Here is a 22,180-nt window from a genome sequence, read left to right as displayed (position 1 = left end):
TCTAAATGGGGAGATATATATAGATTTGGTCAGTGTGTATAGAACAAAAAATGTAATCAAGTTCTTAAACAGATTACTTATCATGTAACCTGTTAGTTTTCGTGTCATGTATTGTGCACCTGTTCAAGCTTAACAGGTGTCGTGTTTTAATCAATCATGTCTGACTTGTTTTTTTCTTGTATAGAAATGTGTTGGATATAAAATTTAGTGTGCTACAATCAGAGGAAGTAAATTTTTTTTTTCCAAAAGGGGCAATATTAAAAAATCCATTAAAAAATAAATATAAAAAGGGGTCAAAATGTTAAAAGCCTATGAGAAATTTTTAAAAATCGATGAAAATTTAAAATTACATGGAAAAATCTAAATTTTGAAGTGGACATTTGCCCCCTTTAACCCCCATGTGGTACTGCCACTAGCTACAATATATGTATAGCATGAATTCCTACTTGTCCGAAAAGAGAAGGAGGTGTAGTTAGATAAAACATACTTGATAATGAATTGCACTTCTAAGCTGTTCCACAACTTCATCCATAGTTGGTCTTTTCGCACGGTCTAACTGCAAACATTTATATGCAATTGCTGAAAACCTTTCTGCACACATTGGCGATATTATATCCCGTAGTCCGCTAGAAATGATTGTATCCATTTTATTTTCTACGTAGCATTTCCTTGACAATTCTGGTAAACATCTATGGATATCGACATAATTTGGTAGTATACATGGTCTTCCACAAAGAACTTCAAACAAAACCACACCAAAAAAATAGACATCACATTCTTTTGTCAATAAGCCTCCATTCGCATACAAGGGATCACAATATCCCTGCGTACGCACTGCATTTGAGAAAAGAAAAGTATATTGTTGGTTAGCAGGACCTAGTTTGGACAAACCAAAGTCTGCTATCCTGGGTCTCCAATTATGATCCAACAATATATCTGCGCTTTTGATATCCCGATGTAAAACTCTTTGCTGACTCCCCTCTACAGGTTCATGAAGATATTGTAGTCCCATGGCAGCCTCTAGGCATATGTTAAGACGTTGACCCCAGGAGAGATGTACGCTATTTAAGTGTAAGTCCAGACTTTTGTTGGATAGATACTCGTAAACAAGAAGATTCTCACCACCCTCATTACAATAGCCTAAGAGGGTGACAAGATTTTCATGTTTGAACTGAGAAAGTAACATTACTTCTTTCCAAAATTCATTGGTTCCTTGTCCATGTATTGTATTCAAACGCTTTACGGCAACCATGGTGAGCACGCCAGATAAGAGAATTTCTCCTTTATAAACTTTTCCGAACCCACCACTGCCGATACAGTTGCGTTCCGCAAAATTATTGGTGGCAGATTTTAAATCTTCAAGTGAAATTTTGAGATGTTGGAACTCTTTAATAAAAGACATTATTTTTTGTGATATGAATGAACAACGAACAAAAAGAAGGAATATAAGATCGATGAAGAGGTCGTGGCAAATCGAGGGAAGGGCTTGACAAGATTAAGAATGAATGGATTTTCTATCTTGTTCGATTAGCACCCACATAGCACAAGGTCTGGACAATTTTTTTAAACATTTTGTAAATCTCCACGTTATTAATTGCATCATATTTTTATAAATCTATTGTTTAAAGTTTTTCTTTTATATTATACAAGCATAGAACTTGCACAATGCAGCAACAATGGATAGAAGGCGGTCTAGTAGTGTCGATGATAATACTATTTGTGGTGGTGGCGGTGTCAAGTGGTGTAGGTTGATGTAATTGTGATAGTGGAAATTTTTTGAAGATAAGGACTTAAAGTGTTAATTATTAAAAATAAAAATTTAGAGTGTAAATTAATTCATTAAGGGCTAAAATAAAAAGTTAAGGACAATTCTGATAATTCAAAGGTAGTTTCACCTAAAATAAAAAGGAGGTTTTTTTTTTATAAGAGAATTATAGATATTGATAATATTTTTGCATATATTTATATTTTTCATATCCCTACACATATTTTTCTTATATAAATTAAAGTAAACATTAAAATTAATTAAAAGCATATTCTTGAACAACGGTTTGAAAAACAAATTCTTTTAACCATGTATTGCTGCAAGCAGTGGTGCGAATTTAGTTTGTAACACAAAGCGATCATGAAGTTTAAGTACGTTGCAGTCATGGAGAATAGTATCTTCACTCATGGAGGGAAGCCTATTTAATTATCCTGATCTTGTTTGTGCTTTTTTCATATGTATAGGTGTATAATCTAGTTCTTTGGTTGGTTTTTTATGGGGTTTAATGTTGGTCCGGGTCAAGTTGAGATACCATCAAAAACGAGATAAGGTGAAAACCCATATTTTTTGGGCATATATACTTTCGGGTTTACTAGCGATTTGTTAGTAGTCTGTTAATATAATACCTCTCTGCCTTCAAAAAAAATACTATATATATATACTTTTAGATATTTAGACAAACTAGACTATTTGGAACCTGATAAATTCTGGCATTATCTACCACCTCTCTATATCTAAAGTCAATTCTTTATTTTAATGTCTATGAGTTAGTCACATGGGCGGTGCAGGTGCGCATGTGCGCATGTGTATCAGACTTTCATATTTTCAAATTCCACTTCCAATATAATTCCTACCCGGTAAAAGTAGTCTTCTTCTCTATTGAACCACCTGCAAATAAAAATAAAATTTAAGTGCGGTGTTTAAGTAAGAAAAAGATGAAGCCCGGTGTTGTAGATGCGAAGTCAGGTACCGTTCTTCCTACTTATGCAAACAATTTGAGCCAAATTCCTAATTATACCACATGACTAAATTTTTTTCCTATCCGTACAAATTGTTCCAACTATTGGCCATGTGGTGATGTTACTCACATGGCATGCAATCTCTGAAGTCTAAACCATATGCGTCCCATTGATCATGGAGTAATTACCATTTAAAAGTAAGTTGACTTTATTTGTCATCTCAATTAATGTAATAACATTTGGAGATATTGGAACTTAATTATGGACAAGTCATTGCATATTACAAATTAAGAAAAGTGGTTTGTTTTAGTCCCGTCCGTAAAATATTACGAGTACTTCGTACATAATTGATAATTAAATGTAGTTGTTTGGTTTGAAATAGTCAGTCAGTTAGCGCATACATATTTCACTAACATCTTTTAACAAACAAGAATCATCTTAAACAAAAATTGTCATAGAATGCGTTAGCGAGACTAGAAGGTTGAATCTTATGGGGTTGAAGGTAATTAAAGAGGACTCCCAATGTCATTAAGGAGTATAAAAAATGGAATTTCAAACCAAAAATTGTTTTATGAGCTTTGTAGTGTGTGCGAAAAGGAATATATAGCGAACAGTGAAAAATGAGGCTACTTGGTCCTTTGAGGCTACTTGGTCCTTTTCTAACACTATTAAGTATGGTGTGTTGGATGTAACCGATGGTTCTTTTTTGAAGTATTTGACTGTATGTGAAATGTGAAAGAATTTGGGAGTTGAAGATCAAAGAGGTTCCAGTGGTTTAGTTTTCTCTTTGTATATTGTATAGTGTGTACGAATTTTGATGTATCACTCGGGGTTGTCCAAAGTTTATTTGTTGATACCTGTAACTTTTGATAATTAATACAAGTTCACTTTTTGGGTAAAAATTAGTATTATCTTAACCAACTGAATAACAAAGTCAACTCGCCTATGCCTTTGGTGAAATTTCATCATCGTAACACATAGATTCTATAAAATAGTATATAGTATCAATATGATGTTTTAACTATATATAAAAACGAGAAGATCATTGAATAAACAACTATTAGTGTCGACAAGGTTTTTAAGGAGAGGAAGGCGATATGTTTCTTCCGGTAGTATAAAGAAAAGAAACATCAGTTGGGATAGTTGGTGTTACTTGACTTGAATATAATTTATTATTAATTTGCTATTCCATAATTATGGAGTAAGGTAAATATATATGAATGACTAATTTTTTTTTTTGAAAAAAATAAAATAATATTATGGGATTTGGGCCACAAATGATAATAAGTTTATTAATATCTATCTATATCAATACTATATTATATATTATAAAGTAATTTTATGTTTGATTTTTAATATTGAGCTTAAAATTTTAATTAAGTTTCAACATTACTTTTCCAAAATGTTCATCCTATCTATTCTATATTTACCTAAAATAACTATAATATCCTTTTTTTTTCTTCTAAAAAAACCAATCATTTTTTTTTCTCTTTTATAAATCACTTTATTCTTATAATTCATTCAAAATCTTCTATCTTAAAACCGTACATCGATAAATTATAAAATTTATATGAGTGTTTTTAAAATTCTATGCTCTTTCGTTAGACTGGTCATTCGATATACATTCGACGAATTTTTTTGATTCGATGACGGAGCTCGTACGGCTAAGGGCAGAGCTCGTCAAGTAGATCACCATCGCCACCACCATTATATCACTAACCCGTTAGCACCTCCATCACCGTCACAACATGCAGATACTATTCTCGTTATTATTTGAAGTATAAACCACTCATATTGACAAAAGCTTAATTGAATAATTCGGTTGACCACGTCCACAACTATTCCATGTGGCGATGTTACTCACATGGCATGCAATCTCTGAAGTCTAAACCGTCTGCGTCCCATTGATCATGGAGTAATTACCTTTTAATAGTAGGTTGACTTTGTTACATTTGGAGATGTTAGAACTTAATTGGAGACGTTGGAACTAAATTATGAACAAGTCATTGCATATCACTACTAGAAAAACTGAAATTACCGACGGCAAAATCTGTCCCAAATCCGTCCCAAAAGTCACTTTCCGACGGATTTTCTCCGGCCCAAAAAACGGCCTTGGTAAAATTTTGGGACGGCAATCAATATTACCGACAGATTTGCGATGGACTATCCACGACGGATTAGCGATAGCTATATTACCGACAGACGTTTTAGGGACGGATTTTCGACGGAAGTCTTGTGCTTTACTACCGACGGATCTAGTTTACCGACGGCATCTTCCGCCGCTAATCTGCCTCCATTTTACCGACGGAAATATTTCCGACAGACTTCCGATGGGTTAATTATTAATTATTTTCGACGGATGCTAGTTTTTCGACGGAATAGTTTGTCACAAATCCGTCCCTAATCTGACTGAATTTGCACATAAATCTGCCCAAAATTCCTTTTATACAGATTTTTTTTCTAGCAAATTTGGCACCTGTTTCCATTCACAAATCAACACAAAATTCCTAAAAATACCAAGCAACATTAAACATCCTAAATATCATCCACACATAATTCACATGCATCATCCAAAACACAATAGCATCCTAAAAGTTAAGTAGCAACTACAAACAAAATAGCAAGTTTAAGTAGTAGTTAAGCATGAACGTCAAGGCTTCAAGTTTGGTACGAGCATCATAACTTTGGCCATCTGCTCACGCATCTCTCTCCTAATTGCCTCCGACAAAGCTTTACTATCCTCGACTTCTTTTTTAAGACGATCCTCGCGTTCTGCCATTTCTTTTTTTGCATTTTCGTGAGCTTCCAGAAGCTTTGCCATACGCTCTTCCATCTCTCTTTTAGCTTTTTCATGCGCTTCACGCATCTCCTCCATTGTTTGTTTCACCCTTTCTACCTAAAAATCAAAAAAGGTTGAGAATGCTTAACTTGATCATCAATTCTGTCCCTAAACTAAATACTTTTAAATGAATTTAATTGGCTTGATCATCAATTCGAACGGGCAATGCCACTAGAATGCTGGCAAAGAAGGCATCTGCCAGCAGTGACTCAACAGCTGCTGAGGTAAAGAAACTTGCTGACCTGGTCTCTCCCCTCATCACCCAGGTCGAAACAATTCTAAGGCCATCAGTGCCTTGGAAACACCAGTGGCCAGTCTTCCTCCTCATCAAGTCTCATTCACTGAGGAAGATCGTAAGTGCTAACAGAAGCTTGAGACAGAAGTTGGAGAAATAAAGAACATGCTGCAACAACTTCTGAATCAGCAAGCAGCCCCAACAGCAACTGTGGAGGTTGTAATTAATGATACAACCAACAAGGGGGGAGAAAGTGGATGCTGTGATCTTGGATCTCGTCTCTAAAGCAGTGAAAAAGGCTGTAAACGATATACATGAAAAGGCTGCTGATGAGGTCCTTGACGAGGATAATGACGATGCTACAGCCACCCAAACAAAAAATGAAGAAAGGGCAATGGTGGTTGTAGAAGATGCAAGTGAAGTTCCCCCTTCAGGTGCTGAGGGGGAGATTTTAATGAAGGAGGATGTCGATGTTCCCCCTGCTGGTGCTGAGGGGGAGACAAATGCTGAGGGGGAGCAACGTTTGATTGTTGCCGATGCTCCCCGTGATACCACTTTTAATGAAGAGGAAGAGGTGCTCAGCCCTCATACTATAAGAGCAGGTTAGGAAGTTGTTAGACAACAAGTATTAGAAAGACAAAGAGCTGCAGCAGGACCTGGCACTAGCAGGAGACCATCCTATTATCTCTTTGTTGAAAATCTCTCTGTCACTTCCCCAGCAGGTAATAAATTCCAAGTGATTGATATTCTTTCTCTTACTGCTGAGGGAAAAACTCAAGCTGAGGCGCTGGAGGAGCTTAATAGAAGAAAGAAAAACCAGGATAATGAAAGGAAAAACCTAGAATTCATCTCCCAGTTAGCTCTCACCGAGACAGATGAGATAAACGCTGAGCAAAGATTGTTGCTAACCACTGGTGGGCCCGAAGCTCTCTACAGACAAAAGCAAGTTGATGTAGAGCAACAACTTAAAGAAAGGGCACTGAAGTATGAAACCAAGTTCAAGGCAGATCTTCCTTTGCTGAGAGCTGTCTTTGGAATCCCAGCAGCTGTCACTCTATCAGCAGGCAAGAGGGCACCAAAAAGAAAGTATGCTAAAAGACCCTTGCTAGCTGACCTTCCTCCAATCCCCACTGATGCTGGCTTGAACCTGAGGCTTCCTCCTAGAGCTTATTTTGAAGAAGGAAGAGTTCTTGAGCAACCTGCTGGCATCTTCTTTAACAACTTTGGAAATGATGAGCTCCTCTTTCGCCTTGCTGAAATCGAAAGAGCTTCTACTGGATTTCTGATCGGCCTCCGTAAAAGATTTTCTAAGATGCCAAGTGCCAGATCAGTCATCAGCAAAATAGAAGAGGAGCTGATGAAGCCTCATAGAATGAATGATCCAGTGCTGAGGATTGCCAAGCAGGAAGAAGCTTATGAGATAGAAGCAGCAATGGCCTCCTCCAGTGTCTTTCATATTTAGTTTGTAAATGTCTTTGTAACATTATTGATATGAAATAAAGATATTAATTCTTCCCTCATATATGTCTTTAAGACTTTTTCATTCAGCAAGTCTCCTCAGCAAATAGGGGGAGATTGTTAAGTCTGGGATTCGCTGACGAAGACTTGCTCGCTGACGTGTGTCATCAGCGAGTCTTCAGCAAGTCCTGGCGGGAAGTGACTTTCTTCCGCAAGTTGAATACTCCAAAATGTAAGTCATGGCGGGAAGAATTCAAATGGAATGAAGACAAGAAGTCACATGGTGGTTAACCAACTGTAATTTGCCATGTATGGCAAAGGTACATGTTGGGACCAAAACAAGGGTTTTCTCTTTCTTACCCGTTTTGGTAAAGAAGACAAAGGCACATGATTCAAGTACTTTAAGCCAATCAGATGTCGACAAGCACCATCATATCATTATCAAAGAAGGCTATGTTGCCCTAATCTTCTCCTATAAAAGGCAACATAGCCGCATTGTATCAAGTGTGTTTGTCACCTTGAAAGTGTGTGTCACTTATTATTTCTCTTGTAAAAAATTGTTTAAGTTTTTAGTGTGTCTAGACTTAGCAATTTACTTTGTTCATTTGTATTTCTTATAAGTCAAGTGTTTGTAATCAACCATGTATTCTTCGTTTAGTGAATGAATCATATGATTATACTTGCATAGATTTGTTACTCTTGAACTTGTTTATTGTTCTTGTTTATTTACTTATTTACATTCTTGCCTAGTTTAATTAAATACATAAGTTGTGAATTCGTGGACTGTCAAAGTATATATCACGAATTGTAATTAACATTGTTTATATTGTATTTAACATGGATGGGCACCTAGCTACTACACTCCATCTCCTATCTCTCTAGATCAATTATTCTTCAATATATATACTAGAAAAATCTGCTGATATTGGATCGAGATGAAGATATGTACATGTCGGTTATTCTTAGTTTTAATTACAACTACTTATTAATTCAGATGTATATAAAAAGCTAGGTTCATCTTTTAGCATTAATTAACTCAATCGGTATCCATGACAGATTTTATTTCTGCGAGTGGATTTTGGAGATGTTGGAAATTAATTATGAATACAAGTCATCGCATATTGAAGATTAAGATAAGAAAAATGGTTTGTCTGGGACCTGGGTTTTGTTTTGGTCAATGGTCTATACAATATTGCATAGCCGATTCTTACACCACGAATGATATTGACGGATACAAGGAAATTTAATTCAAATGGACGATTGTACCCCTAAATTATGTTTTTCCCGGATATTTTACCCTTTCAACTTAGTCCTCCAATTCTCCAAATAAAAACCAAGTATCCAAAATCCTTTACGGCTCATCATCTACCACTTTCTTTAGTCAATCCTTCTATTCTCTTTATGTATGTATAAAAATGTCTTTATGTGTATATAAATTAACAGAGAATGTCACAAATGGTCCCTGTGGTTTGTCATAATCGCATTATGACCCCTGTGCTTTTTTTCTTTGCAAATGGTCCTTAGATTTTCCATTTTCGTTGCCACAGGGCCCTGACACCAACTTCTGTTAGTTTAAGCCGTTAAACCTCTCATGTGCAAACCATATGAGGATATAATCGTCTTTTAACAACCATAGGGACTATATGTGATAAAAGGAGTTTTTAATCACCAATATATAATTATATATATACACTTTATATACTTAGATATGTAATATTAATATATAGTTTGATTTCACAAAACTTTTTTCAATCTTCAATTAGTTAGAATTCATTACGGTGGTGTAAGTTTCTCTTGTCCATCTTATTACTGGCGATATCATCTTCTCAGGAACATGTCTTGCGTAGGTTTTTAAGACCTTCCAACCGACTTACCCACATGACATGATTTTGCGAAACTCATTGTAAACGCAAAGTTTGCAAAGCCACAAGTTTTGGTTATATCATATGGTACAGGAAACTTGATGCTATGTGACATCGACTGGAGTTGTTTATTTGCTTTCCTAAACTACCATTTGCTTACCGGTCGTCTCATGTACTTTGAATTCAAAGAATCTGAAACTATCTCCAAGTACTTATTGGAACATCAAATCTTGTCAATCCCATCATATACAATGTTACAAACATCATGGTGTTGAGATTAAAATCCATTTATAGTTCAAGCTTAAAAAACTCGAAGAACAAGGTAAATTTCCATAAACTTGAAGTGAAAATGAAGATAAATCTCCTCATACTTCTTCTTTTGGTTGATTTTTTGCATTTAGGCAACATTATTGGTTCTAATTTCATATAGAAATCAGTGGCAGAAAGTTGCACACCAGGTGTTCGATATAATACCTCAATGAAAACCAGTTTGTTTTCATCATTCAAGGCTGAATTCAAGCACTTTTAAAATGATTTTCAGATATTAGATTAAGATTCTAGCAGTTGATATTAGATCATTCTTGTTATGATGATTTTATAATTGGATAATTGTGTTAAATTTATATATTAAATAAAAGAACATATAGATTAAGATCCTTGTAATGGGGGAAGAATGGGTGCAACAAAAGACGATTATACCCTCATGTGGTTTGCACATGAGGAGTTTAATGGCTTAAACTAACAGAAGTTAGTGCCAGGGACCTGTGACAACGGAAATGAAAAACTCAGGGACCGTTTGCAATGGAAAAAAAACACAAGGGGCAAAATGCGATTATGACAAACCACAGGGACCATTTGTGACATTTTCTCATAAATTAATAAATACAAAACAATAAGTAAACATTTTTCTTTATATATAGATTTTTATTTTTGAAGACATGTCACTCGCTTTCCCTTCGTCTTCTCCGGTCTATACAAAAGCTTCAATGTTCTTTTGGTTCGCCGTTCATCGGTCCGACACCCGGCTGTTGATCACCTCGTTCTCGTTTTCTTCATATCTATTATATGTATATGAATATGTCTCATGTGTGTGTATATATATGTATCTATATATATAGTTGAAGCCATGGTTTTTGGATTTCAGTTATTCAGTTTTTTTAGAAATCAAGATTATATGGTATGTATATATATATGGATACATGACTGACTTTGTCAACAAATTTTGACTTTTTGTTAATTAGAATACTAGAAAGGAATTAAAAATAAAGTTATTTTGTATACAATGCTAATCAAGATATAAATGGTGTACAACTGAGAAAGATGTTAAAAAAAAAAACAACAGAGAAAGGGATAAACATAATGACGCATGTGGATGTTTGAGTTTCGTGAAAAAGAATAAATGAGACGGTGACGGAATAGTGCTTTTCGATCATGAACTTTGAAGGGTCAAACATGTAAAGGTGAAAATTTATTGGGTAAATATAGGATAAAGGTATAATAGTCTATTTATATTAGACTTCCTTTGTATGTATCAAAACCAACCATGAAAGAATCACCAGCCATAAAAATATTGTACGTAGTTGTTTGCGTTTTGTTTTGGTCAATAGTCTATACAATATATTACATAAAAATGTACGCAGTTGTTTCGTTTGAAAGTGTTTGCACATACATACTTAACTAGAATCTTCTGTAATAAATAAATAAAAGTTAATTTCTTAACCTACTGAATATATATAGCAAAGTCTACTACGGTGGCTCATTTGGTAAAACTTCATTGTCGCAAATAGATTTCGTGGGAATGCCAATTGTTAAATGAATAAAACTAGTAGCATATATTAATTCATAAGGTGGTTAGTCGAGGTACACGAATATTTTTTTTATTATTCCGTGGCTGTTTTTTAAAGTTAAAACAAAACTTGGCGTTATGTGTAGTAGTAATAACAGCTGGTGTTGAATAAACAGATTAAGCATAAAGACAATGTTATAGCCAAATTAAGGATATGATGATGACTATTGAGCATTTTATTAGAACACAAAGGACCTAGAATTTCCCCTGTCGACAATTGTAGTTTATTGGGCATCTTAATTAATTATCCCAAAAGAATACTTCGATCTCCTAATTAAGAAAAAGTATTTGCGATAAATAAAAGTAATTAATGCTACAATTTTTACTTTTTGATCGGTTAGAAGTTTGTGGTAAGATGTTTGGTATAAGTTAACTTTTAAATAAAAAAGAAAAAACAAAGTTAGAAGTTTGGTCCATTGGGCACATATCCGGTAGGGTGAGTACGGTTCGGTTTTTGACTAAAACCGCGCGAAACCGTACCGTTATAATTCGGTTTTTGAAAACTAAAACCATTGGGTTTCGGTTTCAATTTTTTCGGTTTAAGTCTAATTCGGTTCGGTTTTTCGGTTTTAGTCGGTTTTTAACCACTTATGGTTTGGGTCAAATTAAGCTTGAAAAGTTTATAAGTTTTATACCCTATAATTACACCTTAATTAATTTCAACAAGTTTTCAAAACAATATTAATAACAATAACACTACAACAATGACAACAAATCCATAAAAGTAAGTTGTACAAACTTCAAACAAATTTTATATATAACTATTTATATTTTTTTCGCGTTGTTTAAATATACAATTATTAAAACAAATTAATTTTATTGTGTATTTTCACTAAAAACATATTAATGATATTACTATATACATCTAAAAATGCAAATATATTAACATATTTATCAAAAATTAATAATAAAATGATATAAATATAAAATAAAGTAAAAAATATATATTTTTGGTTCAGTTTGGTTTTATGGTTCGGTTTTTCATTAGAAACCAGAACCGAACCACAACTTTCGGTTTTTAGAAAACCAAAACCATTGGTTTTTGGTTTTTTCGGTTTTCGGTTTTTTCAGTTCGGTTTTCATGATTTTTTCGGTTTTTGGTTTGGTTTTTGCTCACCCCTAAAATCCGGCTTCAGAGAAGCTTTACCGAAGTCTGGTCTTGTGTTAATGGGCCTAATGGGCGGTTTTCGTAGATCACAATTTACATGGGATGTACATGTACTGTACATATTGTTAAATGAAAATTCAACATAATGAAATAGCTTTATAATTTTTGTTTTTACTTTTATACAAAAAAAAGTTAAGCTGAAATTAGAAATCTATCTTCTATGATTGTTCAAATTAAAAAAAAATAAAAAAATACCAAGGTATAGTACCTAGATTCCTATAGAACATAAATGCAATATATGATTTATCTATCTAATTACGGCACAAGACATAAAATTAGAAATCAATTAAATTCGGAAAAACAAGTAATAGACTTGAATTTGTTACTTGACTCGGATTATTGCAGCTATTCCGCACCATCATTGTGTACGTGCAAGTTTAGAGAAGTTGTTGAGCTATCCAAGCGTATTGATTCTATAATAAGGTGTAGGAAATTAAGTTCATGATTTTTATTAGAGGGACAACATGTACAACGAGAAAACACGATCTTTCTTCGAAAGTAAACATCATCTCTACTATAGTACTATTATACTTGGATGGAACCTAGTTGGCCGTAGCTAGATAACTAATAATGAATTACTACCTTTCTTAAAAGATAAAAAATAAAAAATAAGAATACCAATATTCAATGGTAATAAAACATATATATTCTTCAAAACTGCAACCAAATAAGTGAATAAACCAAAGCTATCTAAAATTCTAAATTACTTCCTGTGTGCTTTTGAAAATCTAAAATAATATGAAAGGTTGTCAAATGAGCAAAAAGCAATTTAGAGTTGGGGCCGTGTAAAATATCACCCTCTAAGAATATTTAAAAGTTGGGCCTGATATGAATTGATATGGACTAAAAAACTGATACCGGATGCGTGTGTTACAGCTCGTTGGCTCGTCGCCCTGCTGGCCCAACTTTAATGATGGACCACGTCGGTTTTTGGTCTAGATTAAGTGGCATGGAGAGTGATACCGTAACGGGATCATAACTTTTATTTTTATATATATCGACTTGTAGGATTTTATTTGTAAATAGTGATATAGCCAGTGTAAGGATCAGCTATGTAAACCTTAGGGATGTTCTGGTTCAGAACCATTGTGTACTCTTTACAAAAACAAAGATCACATCGTTTAAAAAAAAAAAAATTAATAAGGATGATTGTTAATTAGTTTCAAATTCATGTCATCAAAGCTAAAAGCTGTATACATATATTATTGTATGTATATTTGATTCAACAAAATTGAGTGATTCAATTACAAATTTGTTCTTCATCGATCTATTATCAAACCTCGTCAACATTAATATCTAGCTTAATTGATTTTTAAGGTTAATAAGAATGCTTATAACACCGATATAAGTTCAAATATATATATATATATATTACCTCATCAATCATATATAGCCGATGCTTTGGATATTATTATGGGCACTCTTGGAGAGGACCTTAATTCTTCCGAGCTTCTCTTACTGAGGATCACGAGGACGTTCATTGATGGGATTGGGAGAAACGTATTGGATGTTTAATAAGCATTCCTCCACTTGATTACTCGATTCCTTATTCTCAAACTATTACAGGTACGTACAGAATTAAGTTTCAATTCCATTATGAAGTTGATCAAGTGAAAAGAATCTGATCATGAAACAAATCACTTACCAGCTCTCTATTGATATCTTTTGGCAGTAATTCAGGACTAACTACTGCACTTTGAAGCAAAAACTTATCGCTGCATTCCATGTCTTGAGGTGCCTCCTTTTGAGTTCTCATTGTACCTGAAAATTGAAGACTTGAGTATTAACCAGCAGCAAATTGCTGGACACAAACAAACGCAATTGAAAATAGTCAGAAGCTAACATGTAACATCTCTAGTAGTGTAAGGCAACAAAACCCCGGTAGGTGGATCAACAAAATACTTATTTGGCTTCGTAATTTTCACCTGCAATTCATATATATATATATATATATATATAGAGGATGGTTAGATAAGATTGTTAGGTACCTAAACTTAGGCGTAAAACACTCAAATATTTATTGTTTTAATCCAGAAAATTCATGTGGACCAAAATTGTATTCCTTAAACAAAATATATTAAAAAAATATTATGTGAAAGGGTTTCACACCTAAAATTAGGTGCCAGATAGCCTTATATTCACTTTTCCCATATATATAAATATGTGATGATTTTTGGGTATATATGTTATTTTCTCATAAAAGTTTTAGCTCTTTGATGTTTGATGTTTCATTATAGTGTATATCTTAAGCTTATGGTGGTGCTAATAGTGAGTACTACTGTTACCTTAAATGCTACATGACTATCCGTTTTGTTTTTTAGCAGCAGGGAAATTGAGATCTCCTTCATCAATTCAACTATATATAACAACACAATGAGACTGAAACTAATCACAATCACAATTTGATATAGGAAAGCAGGATAATGAGTTTGAATGTGGAAATAACTAGTTCAAGAAATGAACTAAATATTATTAAAAGTTTTACATGGAAACTGAAGCTCGTGGGGTTCGATACTGAGAAGCCTTCCCATACATGCGCCCTTACTGTTTTCTTGAATGTGATCATCACCGGATCCCTAAAGGGAGCAAGTTAATATGTTAGGCAGGAAAAAACACATTTAAAAACAGAGAAAAATTGAAACCAAATATTTAAAAATCTATGTAGTAGTTAATATAGATGTAAAATCAACATAAGATAAGTTGTTTATCAGAAATCCATGAATGACTTACCTCGATACTCAATATCTCGTCAAGCTCTTTGACGACATCAACCATGGAAGGTCGCATTTTATAATCATCCGTCAAGCATTGATATGCGATTGATGAATATTTGTCCACTGAGTATGAGCTGACCTTCTGATCTTCTCTTAAAAGAGCAGGATCAACAATCTCATCGAGTTTCTTCTTTTCATACAAATCTTTGATGAGTGCAGCCGATAACATGACGCCATCCACCTCTTCGCTGCACAGCCTCCCACACAGAACTTCAAATAATATTATGCCGAAACAATATACATTGGTTTTACTCGTATGAACACCATGACGAATCCTTTCGGGGGAGTTATAAGCACTATCACCTGTTGAACCTTGAGTGGATATATCTATATCACCAAATTTAGCAACCCACTTGTCATCAAGAAAAATAGAGGCGCTTTTCAAACTATCCTCGCCCAGGTTTTGACTATGGAGGTAAGATAACCCACGACCTACACCTGCGCATATTTCAAGTCGACGTAGCCACGTAAGACTAGTAGTAGTATTACTGCTACGCCTTCTGCTTATATACTGATCTAATGTTCCACGCTCTGGATACTCCCACACTATAATTTGCTCCCGTTTCTCATGGCAATAACCGAGAAAAGAGATATAATTTGGATGGTGTAGTTTTTGGAGAACGTCCACAAACTTCGAATAATGATCATAACCGCGTCTCGACTTCTCGGGATACCTCTTTATTAATACCCTTGTAGGTATTCCGAAGGTTGTAATCAGTTCTCCTTCGTATATTCGTTCGTCGTAATGAATATCATTGGCAATACACAATTCAAAGTTATTAGTTGCTTCTTGTATCACTTTCAATTCAAATTTCTGCATTTTCATTACGTGCATCTGTTTCAACAATCCTTCCGGCGGTGTTATGTTTTGGTAAATGCTCTGTCAATTTGAAACGTAAAATAAGAAAAGACTTTCAGAAAGGGCGGAATTAGAAACTGGCTAGCTCATGAATTTAATCAAATTACACAACAAGTGTTTAGAACATTTTGTTTTGATTTTTCATACATTCCCATGAGGTTTATCATAAGTAGTCAGACTATCTTTAACAATCCACAATGCCACGTAATCAACACACTAACCCACCATACTGCACAACTTTTCATAAGTAACTCATATTTAGTTTGGGGTAAAATTTCACTAAATTTTAAAAACCATTAAAAGATAACAAGATTAGTGCTTAAGTTGACAATTGAATCTATAATTACCTTTTCGTTGCTGCTAGTGTTTTTAAGAGAATTTCAGCTTTATAATTACAGTAATTTTTATGATGTTTGCATATAATTGAACCGGATATACAAAATCAAAAGTAACGCAGTAGGACGAAAAAATATTCAATCAAAGGATGAGCCAAAAAAGGGTTTGGGGGAAAAAGATGTCAGGCAGCGACAACAACTACACAGATCTACATCACCATGGAAGAAAAGATGAAGAAGAAGGCTGGATCAGAGTAGATCGGACCAAAAGCAAGCATATCAACACTCATAATGACAGAAATTACTCAAGAGGAGAGATCAACCGAGGGTTTAAGATAAATCCTGATTTTAAATCTCTTGAAAAAATTTCTACAACCATCTATCTTACAAATCTTCCTTGGAAGGCAACTGTTCAGGAGATTCGAGGTATATGTGAGCAGTGGGGCACGGTGGTGGATGTGTTTGTCTCTTCAAAATTATCAAAAGTGGGTGCCAGATTCGGGTTCATTCGATATATTAGAGTTAAGGATGTGGTCACTCTTATATCGAATCTTCGCTCTGTTTGGATGGGAAATTTCCATCTCTTTGCGGACATGGCTCGAATTCAACGACCTACATCAGCCAAAACAGGAACAACCCAAGGGGATGGAAGATATTCTTATGCAGATGCTGTTAAAAAAGCACCACCATTGAATGGGAAGAAACAAGTGAGACATAATCAAAATGAAAGCATTCACACCTCCAAAGAAAGATCAAACGAAAGAACTGCTAAGAAGATTGTGGAGCTCACGACCGAGGATTGCATGAATCTTGAATTGGAACATTCATCTTTCTTAGCAAAGGTAATAGACATCCAAACCATTTCCAAACTTCACTATATACTAAGATTGAATGGTTTTGTCAACTTTGATATCTCTTACCTTGGGGGTAGATGGTTATGGTTTGACTTAGATGAAGTAAACTCTGTAGCATCTTTCAAAAATTCCGTGGAACTAAATCAGTATTTTTCTGAATATCGTACAATTGATAAACATTTCTTACCAGACGAACGTGTAGTCTGGCTAGATCTTGTTGGTGTACCCTTATGTGCTTGGACTCCAAAGGCCTTTAAGAAAATTGGCCAAGTAAGGGGTGAAAGTAATATTGTTGACATGGATAAGAGCGAATCGATTTCCAATGGGAAAGTTTGCATAGTTACCAAACATATGCGAAAAATTCAAGACAACATTTGTGTGAAGATTAATGGGACTCTATACGACGTACATGTTAGTGAGTATGCGTATTGGGTACCTGATTTTGAGGAGCTCTTTGATAGAGACGGGTCAGATGGTTCATCTTATGTAGAAGAGAATAATTCATTTGATGCTTCAGAGGAAAATGAAATTGAGATTTTTGATGATATAGAGGCGTTTAAGGTGAAGGATCCAAAGGAAGCCACCCAGTCAAAAGACGATGATCCTTGTAAGGTGACGGGCATTATTGATGATACTTGTTCATATCTTGGAAAGAAGGAAAAACCCGAAGTGAACGTGAAGCAACTAGGGGACAAATACAATCAAGGAGAATCAGGTAATAATAATCCCAATATGGAACAATCGGGTGACAATCTTGGATCAGAATACACTATGAAAAATGGTGGGACGGGTGGAGTGAAAAAAGCCGAAGAAAATAATATAAATGAAATAACAAACGATGAAAAGGGTAGCTCAAATAGCCCCCTTAATTAATAGCTCGCCTAGTGCATCCTGTTCTTGTCCACCTGGTTTCAAACACTCAGCAGAGCCCTCTAAAAAGAATATAGCAGATAGAGAAAAGAAAAATCTCAGCAACATTGCACCTTCCTCTCATTCTTCAGGATCCAAACAGACACCATTCTTTGAAGAAGAGCCGGCCAGAGTTACTGATATGGGCAATATTACGGGGCTGGATATGCCTTCATCTCTTGACGATGTCAGCAAACTCCTAAGTAGGAAGCGAGTGGTAAATGTGACTCGATGAATATCCTCTCTCTGAATATTTGTGGGATCGGGGGGAGGGACCCCAATAAACTGTCTAAAATTAACAACATCATTATGAAACACGGGGTTAACTTTGTTGGTTTACAAGAAACATTTCTTAATGACGATAATTTGTTTGTGTATCGTAAAATTTGGGGCAACATGCAATTTGATTATGCATATTTATTGGCTAATGGCCACTCGGGTGGAATTGTTTCTATTTGGAATCCTAATGTTTTTTGTAAGAAAAAGATAATCTCACTCTCTAATGTTCTTATTGTTGAGGGGAGCTGGACTGATACTCAAGTAGAGTTATACATGGTCAACGTATATGCACCTCAAGATGAGGATGGTAAACAAAGGCTATGGAGGTATATCATTGAGTTCATGGCACAAAATCCTGGTGAATATCTAATTTTTGGCGACTTCAATTCGGTTCGAAATGCTACTGAAAGGTTTGGTTCTTCTTTTTCTAATAGCAATGCAATAGCGTTTAATGAATTCATTGTGGATGCCAACCTTATTGATGTACCAATGGGGGGATATAGATTTACTCGTGTTGACAAGGCTTGCTCCAAAGGTAGTAAACTTGACAGATTCTTAATCTCTGATTCGCTTTGGAATAACTTGGGCTCGATCTCTGTTTGTGCTTTGGATCGACTTATTTCCGATCACCACCCCATCCTTTTTACAAGGTTTAATGCTGATTATGGACCTATACCTTTTAAGGTGTATCATTCTTGGTTTGAAGAGGAGGGATTTGACAACGTTGTTAATAAATTCTGGTCACAAGGTACCTTTCAGCGATCTTCCTCTGCTATCATTAATCTTAAAAACAAGTTAAAGGGTCTTAAAGAAAAGATAAAAGAGTGGAAACATGCTAAAAGAGACAGGAACTCGGAGCTGGAAATTCTTAATGGTGAGCTAAGGAAGATCGACCAGATGATCGACAACAGAAGTAATACCACTAACGCAGCTGATATTCGCCATGACATTCTTGACAAGATCCGCAATATTAAAAGTAGAAACAAGGAGGATATCATTCAAAAGTGTCGTAACAAATGGTGTGTGGAAGGAGATGAAAATACCAAATTTTATCATGGCATAATTAACAAGAAAAGGAAACAACTGGCGGTGAGAGGTATTAAACATAATGGTAACTGGCTGGAGGCTCCTAAAGACGTCAAAAATGTTTTCAGAAATCACTTTATCAATAAATTTGCTTCTCATGACATCGTCCCTATTGGTCGTCCTAGCAAAAGATTCAAAAAGATCTCAATGGAGCAGTTGCATCTTTTGGAGGAGTCTGTAGGTGTGGACGAGATCAAAGAAGCAGTTTGGGAATGTGGTAGTGACAAAGACGGATTTACGTTTGGATTTATTAAAAGTTTTTGGAACACCATGAAGGAGGACATATATCGGGCCATCAAGGAATTTTTTGATAATGGAGATATTCCTATTGGATGCAACTCGTCTTTCATCACTCTCATTCCTAAGATTGATTCTCCTCTCACTGTCAATGACTTCAGGCCAATTAGTCTTATCGGGGTGATTTATAAAATCATTGCCAAAATTCTTGCTTCCCGTATTGCCCAGGTTATTCATGATCTAATCGATCCGATACAGTAGGTGTATAGAATGACTTCTAATTAATTTGTTTGGAAAGCTATGGAGATCTAGATAGTAGAACTTACTTGATAATAAAGTGCAGCTCTAAGTTGCTGCACGACTTTACCCATTGTTGGTCGTTCCGCACGGGCTAACTGTAAACATTGATATGCTATTGCTGAAAACACTTGTAAACACTTTGGAGAAATATCTTCCCGTAGACCAATGTGAATAATTGTATCGATTTTCTTTTCTTTGTAGCATTTCTGTGACAATGGACTCAGATATTTGCGAATATCCTCATAGTTTGGCATATATGCAGGTCTTCCACAAAGAATTTCGAACAAAACTACACCGAAAGAATAGACGTCAGATTCTTTTGTCAACAAGCCTTCATGCTCATACAAGGGATCACAATACCCCGTTGTACCTGCTGCATTTGAAAAAAGAAAAGTATATTGTTCCTTAGTAGGACCAAATTTGGACAAACCAAAGTCAGCTATCTTAGGTCTCCAATTGTGATCTAACAATATATTTGCACTTTTGATATCTCGGTGTAAAACTCTTTGGTGACTCCCCTCTACAGGTTCATGAAGATATTGTAGTCCCATTGCAGCCTCCAGGCATATAATAAGGCGTTGATGCCAAGAGAGATCGACGTTGTTTAGGTGTAAGTCGAGACTTCTGTTAGATAGATACTCGTAGACAAGGAGATTCTCACCACCGTCATTACAATAGCCGATAAGGTAGACAAGATTTTCATGTTTGTATTGAGAAAGCAACATAATTTCTTTCCAAAACTCTTTGGTTCCTTGTCCTAATGATATATCTAAACGTTTTACAGCAATCATTGTGGGCACGCCAGATAGGAGAATTTCTCCTTTATACACTTTTCCGAACCCACCACTCCCGAGATAGTTGGTTTTTGCGAAATTATTGGTGGCGGATTTTAAAACTTCGAGTGAAATTTTGAGATGTTGGAACTCTGTCATGGAAGACATTATTCTAGAGATTGGAACAAATGAAAGAAGAGAAGGAATATAATTAAGATGAAGCAGTAGAGCAAATCGATCAACAGATCGAAAAGCTTTGATAAGGTAATTAATTGAGAAATTAAATGGGTTTTCTCTCTTGCTGGATCAGAGTGATGTATGAATATATCCTGGCCATCTGGCTATTTTTAATTAAGTCAATGTATCGTTGATTTAACTTTGTGTATGTGAAGGCCAACTGCTCGTTGGTGGTTCTTAATTTCCTATCTATTTCATTGTGGCTTTTGGTTTCATATATAGTTTAATTTAATAATTTAATTAGTCAAATATATATTGTGGCGTATTATTTTGGGATAGCCATGTCGATATTTTTATCTCTTTTTTATGAGTATTATTATTATTATTGTTTTATGAGTTACATGAGTGTTGCATCAGACTTCCATATCGATTTATACATGCTATATATATACATACATACATATATACATAGATTTTCCCGATAGTCCATTAGCAAAACGTTTGTTATTAGAAAGGTTCATCAGTATTTGGCATACATGTGATCACTTTAATTATAGTCAAACAAAAGACAACACTAAAAATTAAAGGCGATATATGTTATTCTTGTACACCGGAGGGCTAACGGTCCCTTAAACAGTGGGTTCTTTAAATTGACGAGGTTCTCTTTGTTCAAATTATTCAAAGAGAACAAGTTTTTATTTTACTTTAGACTAAGATATAAACAACCTAATCAAGAAAATCCTTGTGAGTTGTGACTAACTAGTAAGATTCAAACCTAAAACCTTTGGTCAAGACATCAAACCCTTGCTACCACTAGACCATCTTGACTGTGATTAAACATTGAGTTACTTAGTTGAATAATAAAGTTTTAAGCAGAATCAAATTGTTTGGATTTGGGCTTCGCTGAAAACAATTTTTTTATTTTTTTAATAAATAATACACTCAAGTTGGAGAAAGTTCGATATAATTATTTGGTTGACCCTTTGCCAACAACCATGTGAGATTCGATGTGGTGATGTTACTCACAATCTCACATGGCCACCCCTAAACCTTTCGCGTCCCATTAAATTATGGAATAATTGCAGTTTAATAGTAAGTTGACTTTAAATCTTAATTAATCTAACATCTAAGCCAAGAGACTAGAAAAAACTGTTGATAATGGAGGCAAAGATACATGCATGTTTTTTTTAGATGTAAACTATATTTGTTCATTCATGAATTACTCATTCCAAAAAAATATGCATATATATATCTAACTATAAATCGTTTATCTTTCAACATTAATAACTCAGTATTGACACAGCCGGCTCAATAGTTCTAAGAGGTTAAGCAATCGCTTTGAGCCTCCAAAATCTAGAGCATCAGTATCTGTATAATAGGCTTAGTGTTTGAACTTTGTGTGAAGTACTGTTATACAATTTGCAATGCGGTAAAACTTTTATCAAACTTTTGCATTAACCTCTAT

The 22,180-nt window shown here is 34.8% G+C and overlaps 2 protein-coding genes across 2 annotated transcripts; both read right to left on the bottom strand.

The window, feature by feature from the left end:
• Nucleotides 1-472: 472 nt before the first annotated feature.
• Nucleotides 473-1,402, bottom strand: LOC122583642 (receptor-like protein kinase ANXUR2). Its single transcript, XM_043756027.1, has one exon. The coding sequence runs from the start codon at nucleotides 1,400-1,402 to the stop codon at nucleotides 473-475; it is 930 nt and encodes a 309-aa protein (XP_043611962.1).
• An 11,879-nt stretch (nucleotides 1,403-13,281) lies between these two features.
• On the bottom strand, nucleotides 13,282-15,732 carry LOC122583641 (receptor-like protein kinase FERONIA). Its single transcript, XM_043756026.1, has 6 exons — nucleotides 14,863-15,732; nucleotides 14,618-14,708; nucleotides 14,418-14,488; nucleotides 13,976-14,057; nucleotides 13,778-13,893; nucleotides 13,282-13,689 (listed from the first exon to the last, which is right to left on the bottom strand). Exons 1-6 carry the CDS (start codon nucleotides 15,730-15,732, stop codon nucleotides 13,588-13,590), a joined length of 1,332 nt encoding a protein of 443 aa, XP_043611961.1. The 3' UTR covers nucleotides 13,282-13,587.
• Between the last annotated feature and the right edge of the window lie 6,448 nt (nucleotides 15,733-22,180).

The sequence above is a fragment of the Erigeron canadensis genome, chromosome 9 (assembly GCF_010389155.1).
Source record: "Erigeron canadensis isolate Cc75 chromosome 9, C_canadensis_v1, whole genome shotgun sequence".
Taxonomy (NCBI): Eukaryota; Viridiplantae; Streptophyta; class Magnoliopsida; order Asterales; family Asteraceae; genus Erigeron; species Erigeron canadensis.
Note: the sequence above shows the minus strand (reverse complement) of the source record. Positions and strands in the feature narration are given on the sequence as shown.

Excerpts from the sequence above, each read along its gene's own strand:
- LOC122583642 (XM_043756027.1), bottom strand. The coding sequence starts at position 1,402 with ATGTCTTTTATTAAAGAGTTCCAACATCTCAAAATTTCACTTGAAGAT.
- LOC122583641 (XM_043756026.1), bottom strand. The coding sequence starts at position 15,732 with ATGAAAATGCAGAAATTTGAATTGAAAGTGATACAAGAAGCAACTAAT. Across the intron at positions 14,058-14,417 it reads ATAGTCATGTAGCATTTAAG|GTGAAAATTACGAAGCCAAA; the intron begins GTAACAGTAGTA and ends TATGAATTGCAG. Across the intron at positions 13,690-13,777 it reads AAGATATCAATAGAGAGCTG|TTTGAGAATAAGGAATCGAG; the intron begins GTAAGTGATTTG and ends TACCTGTAATAG.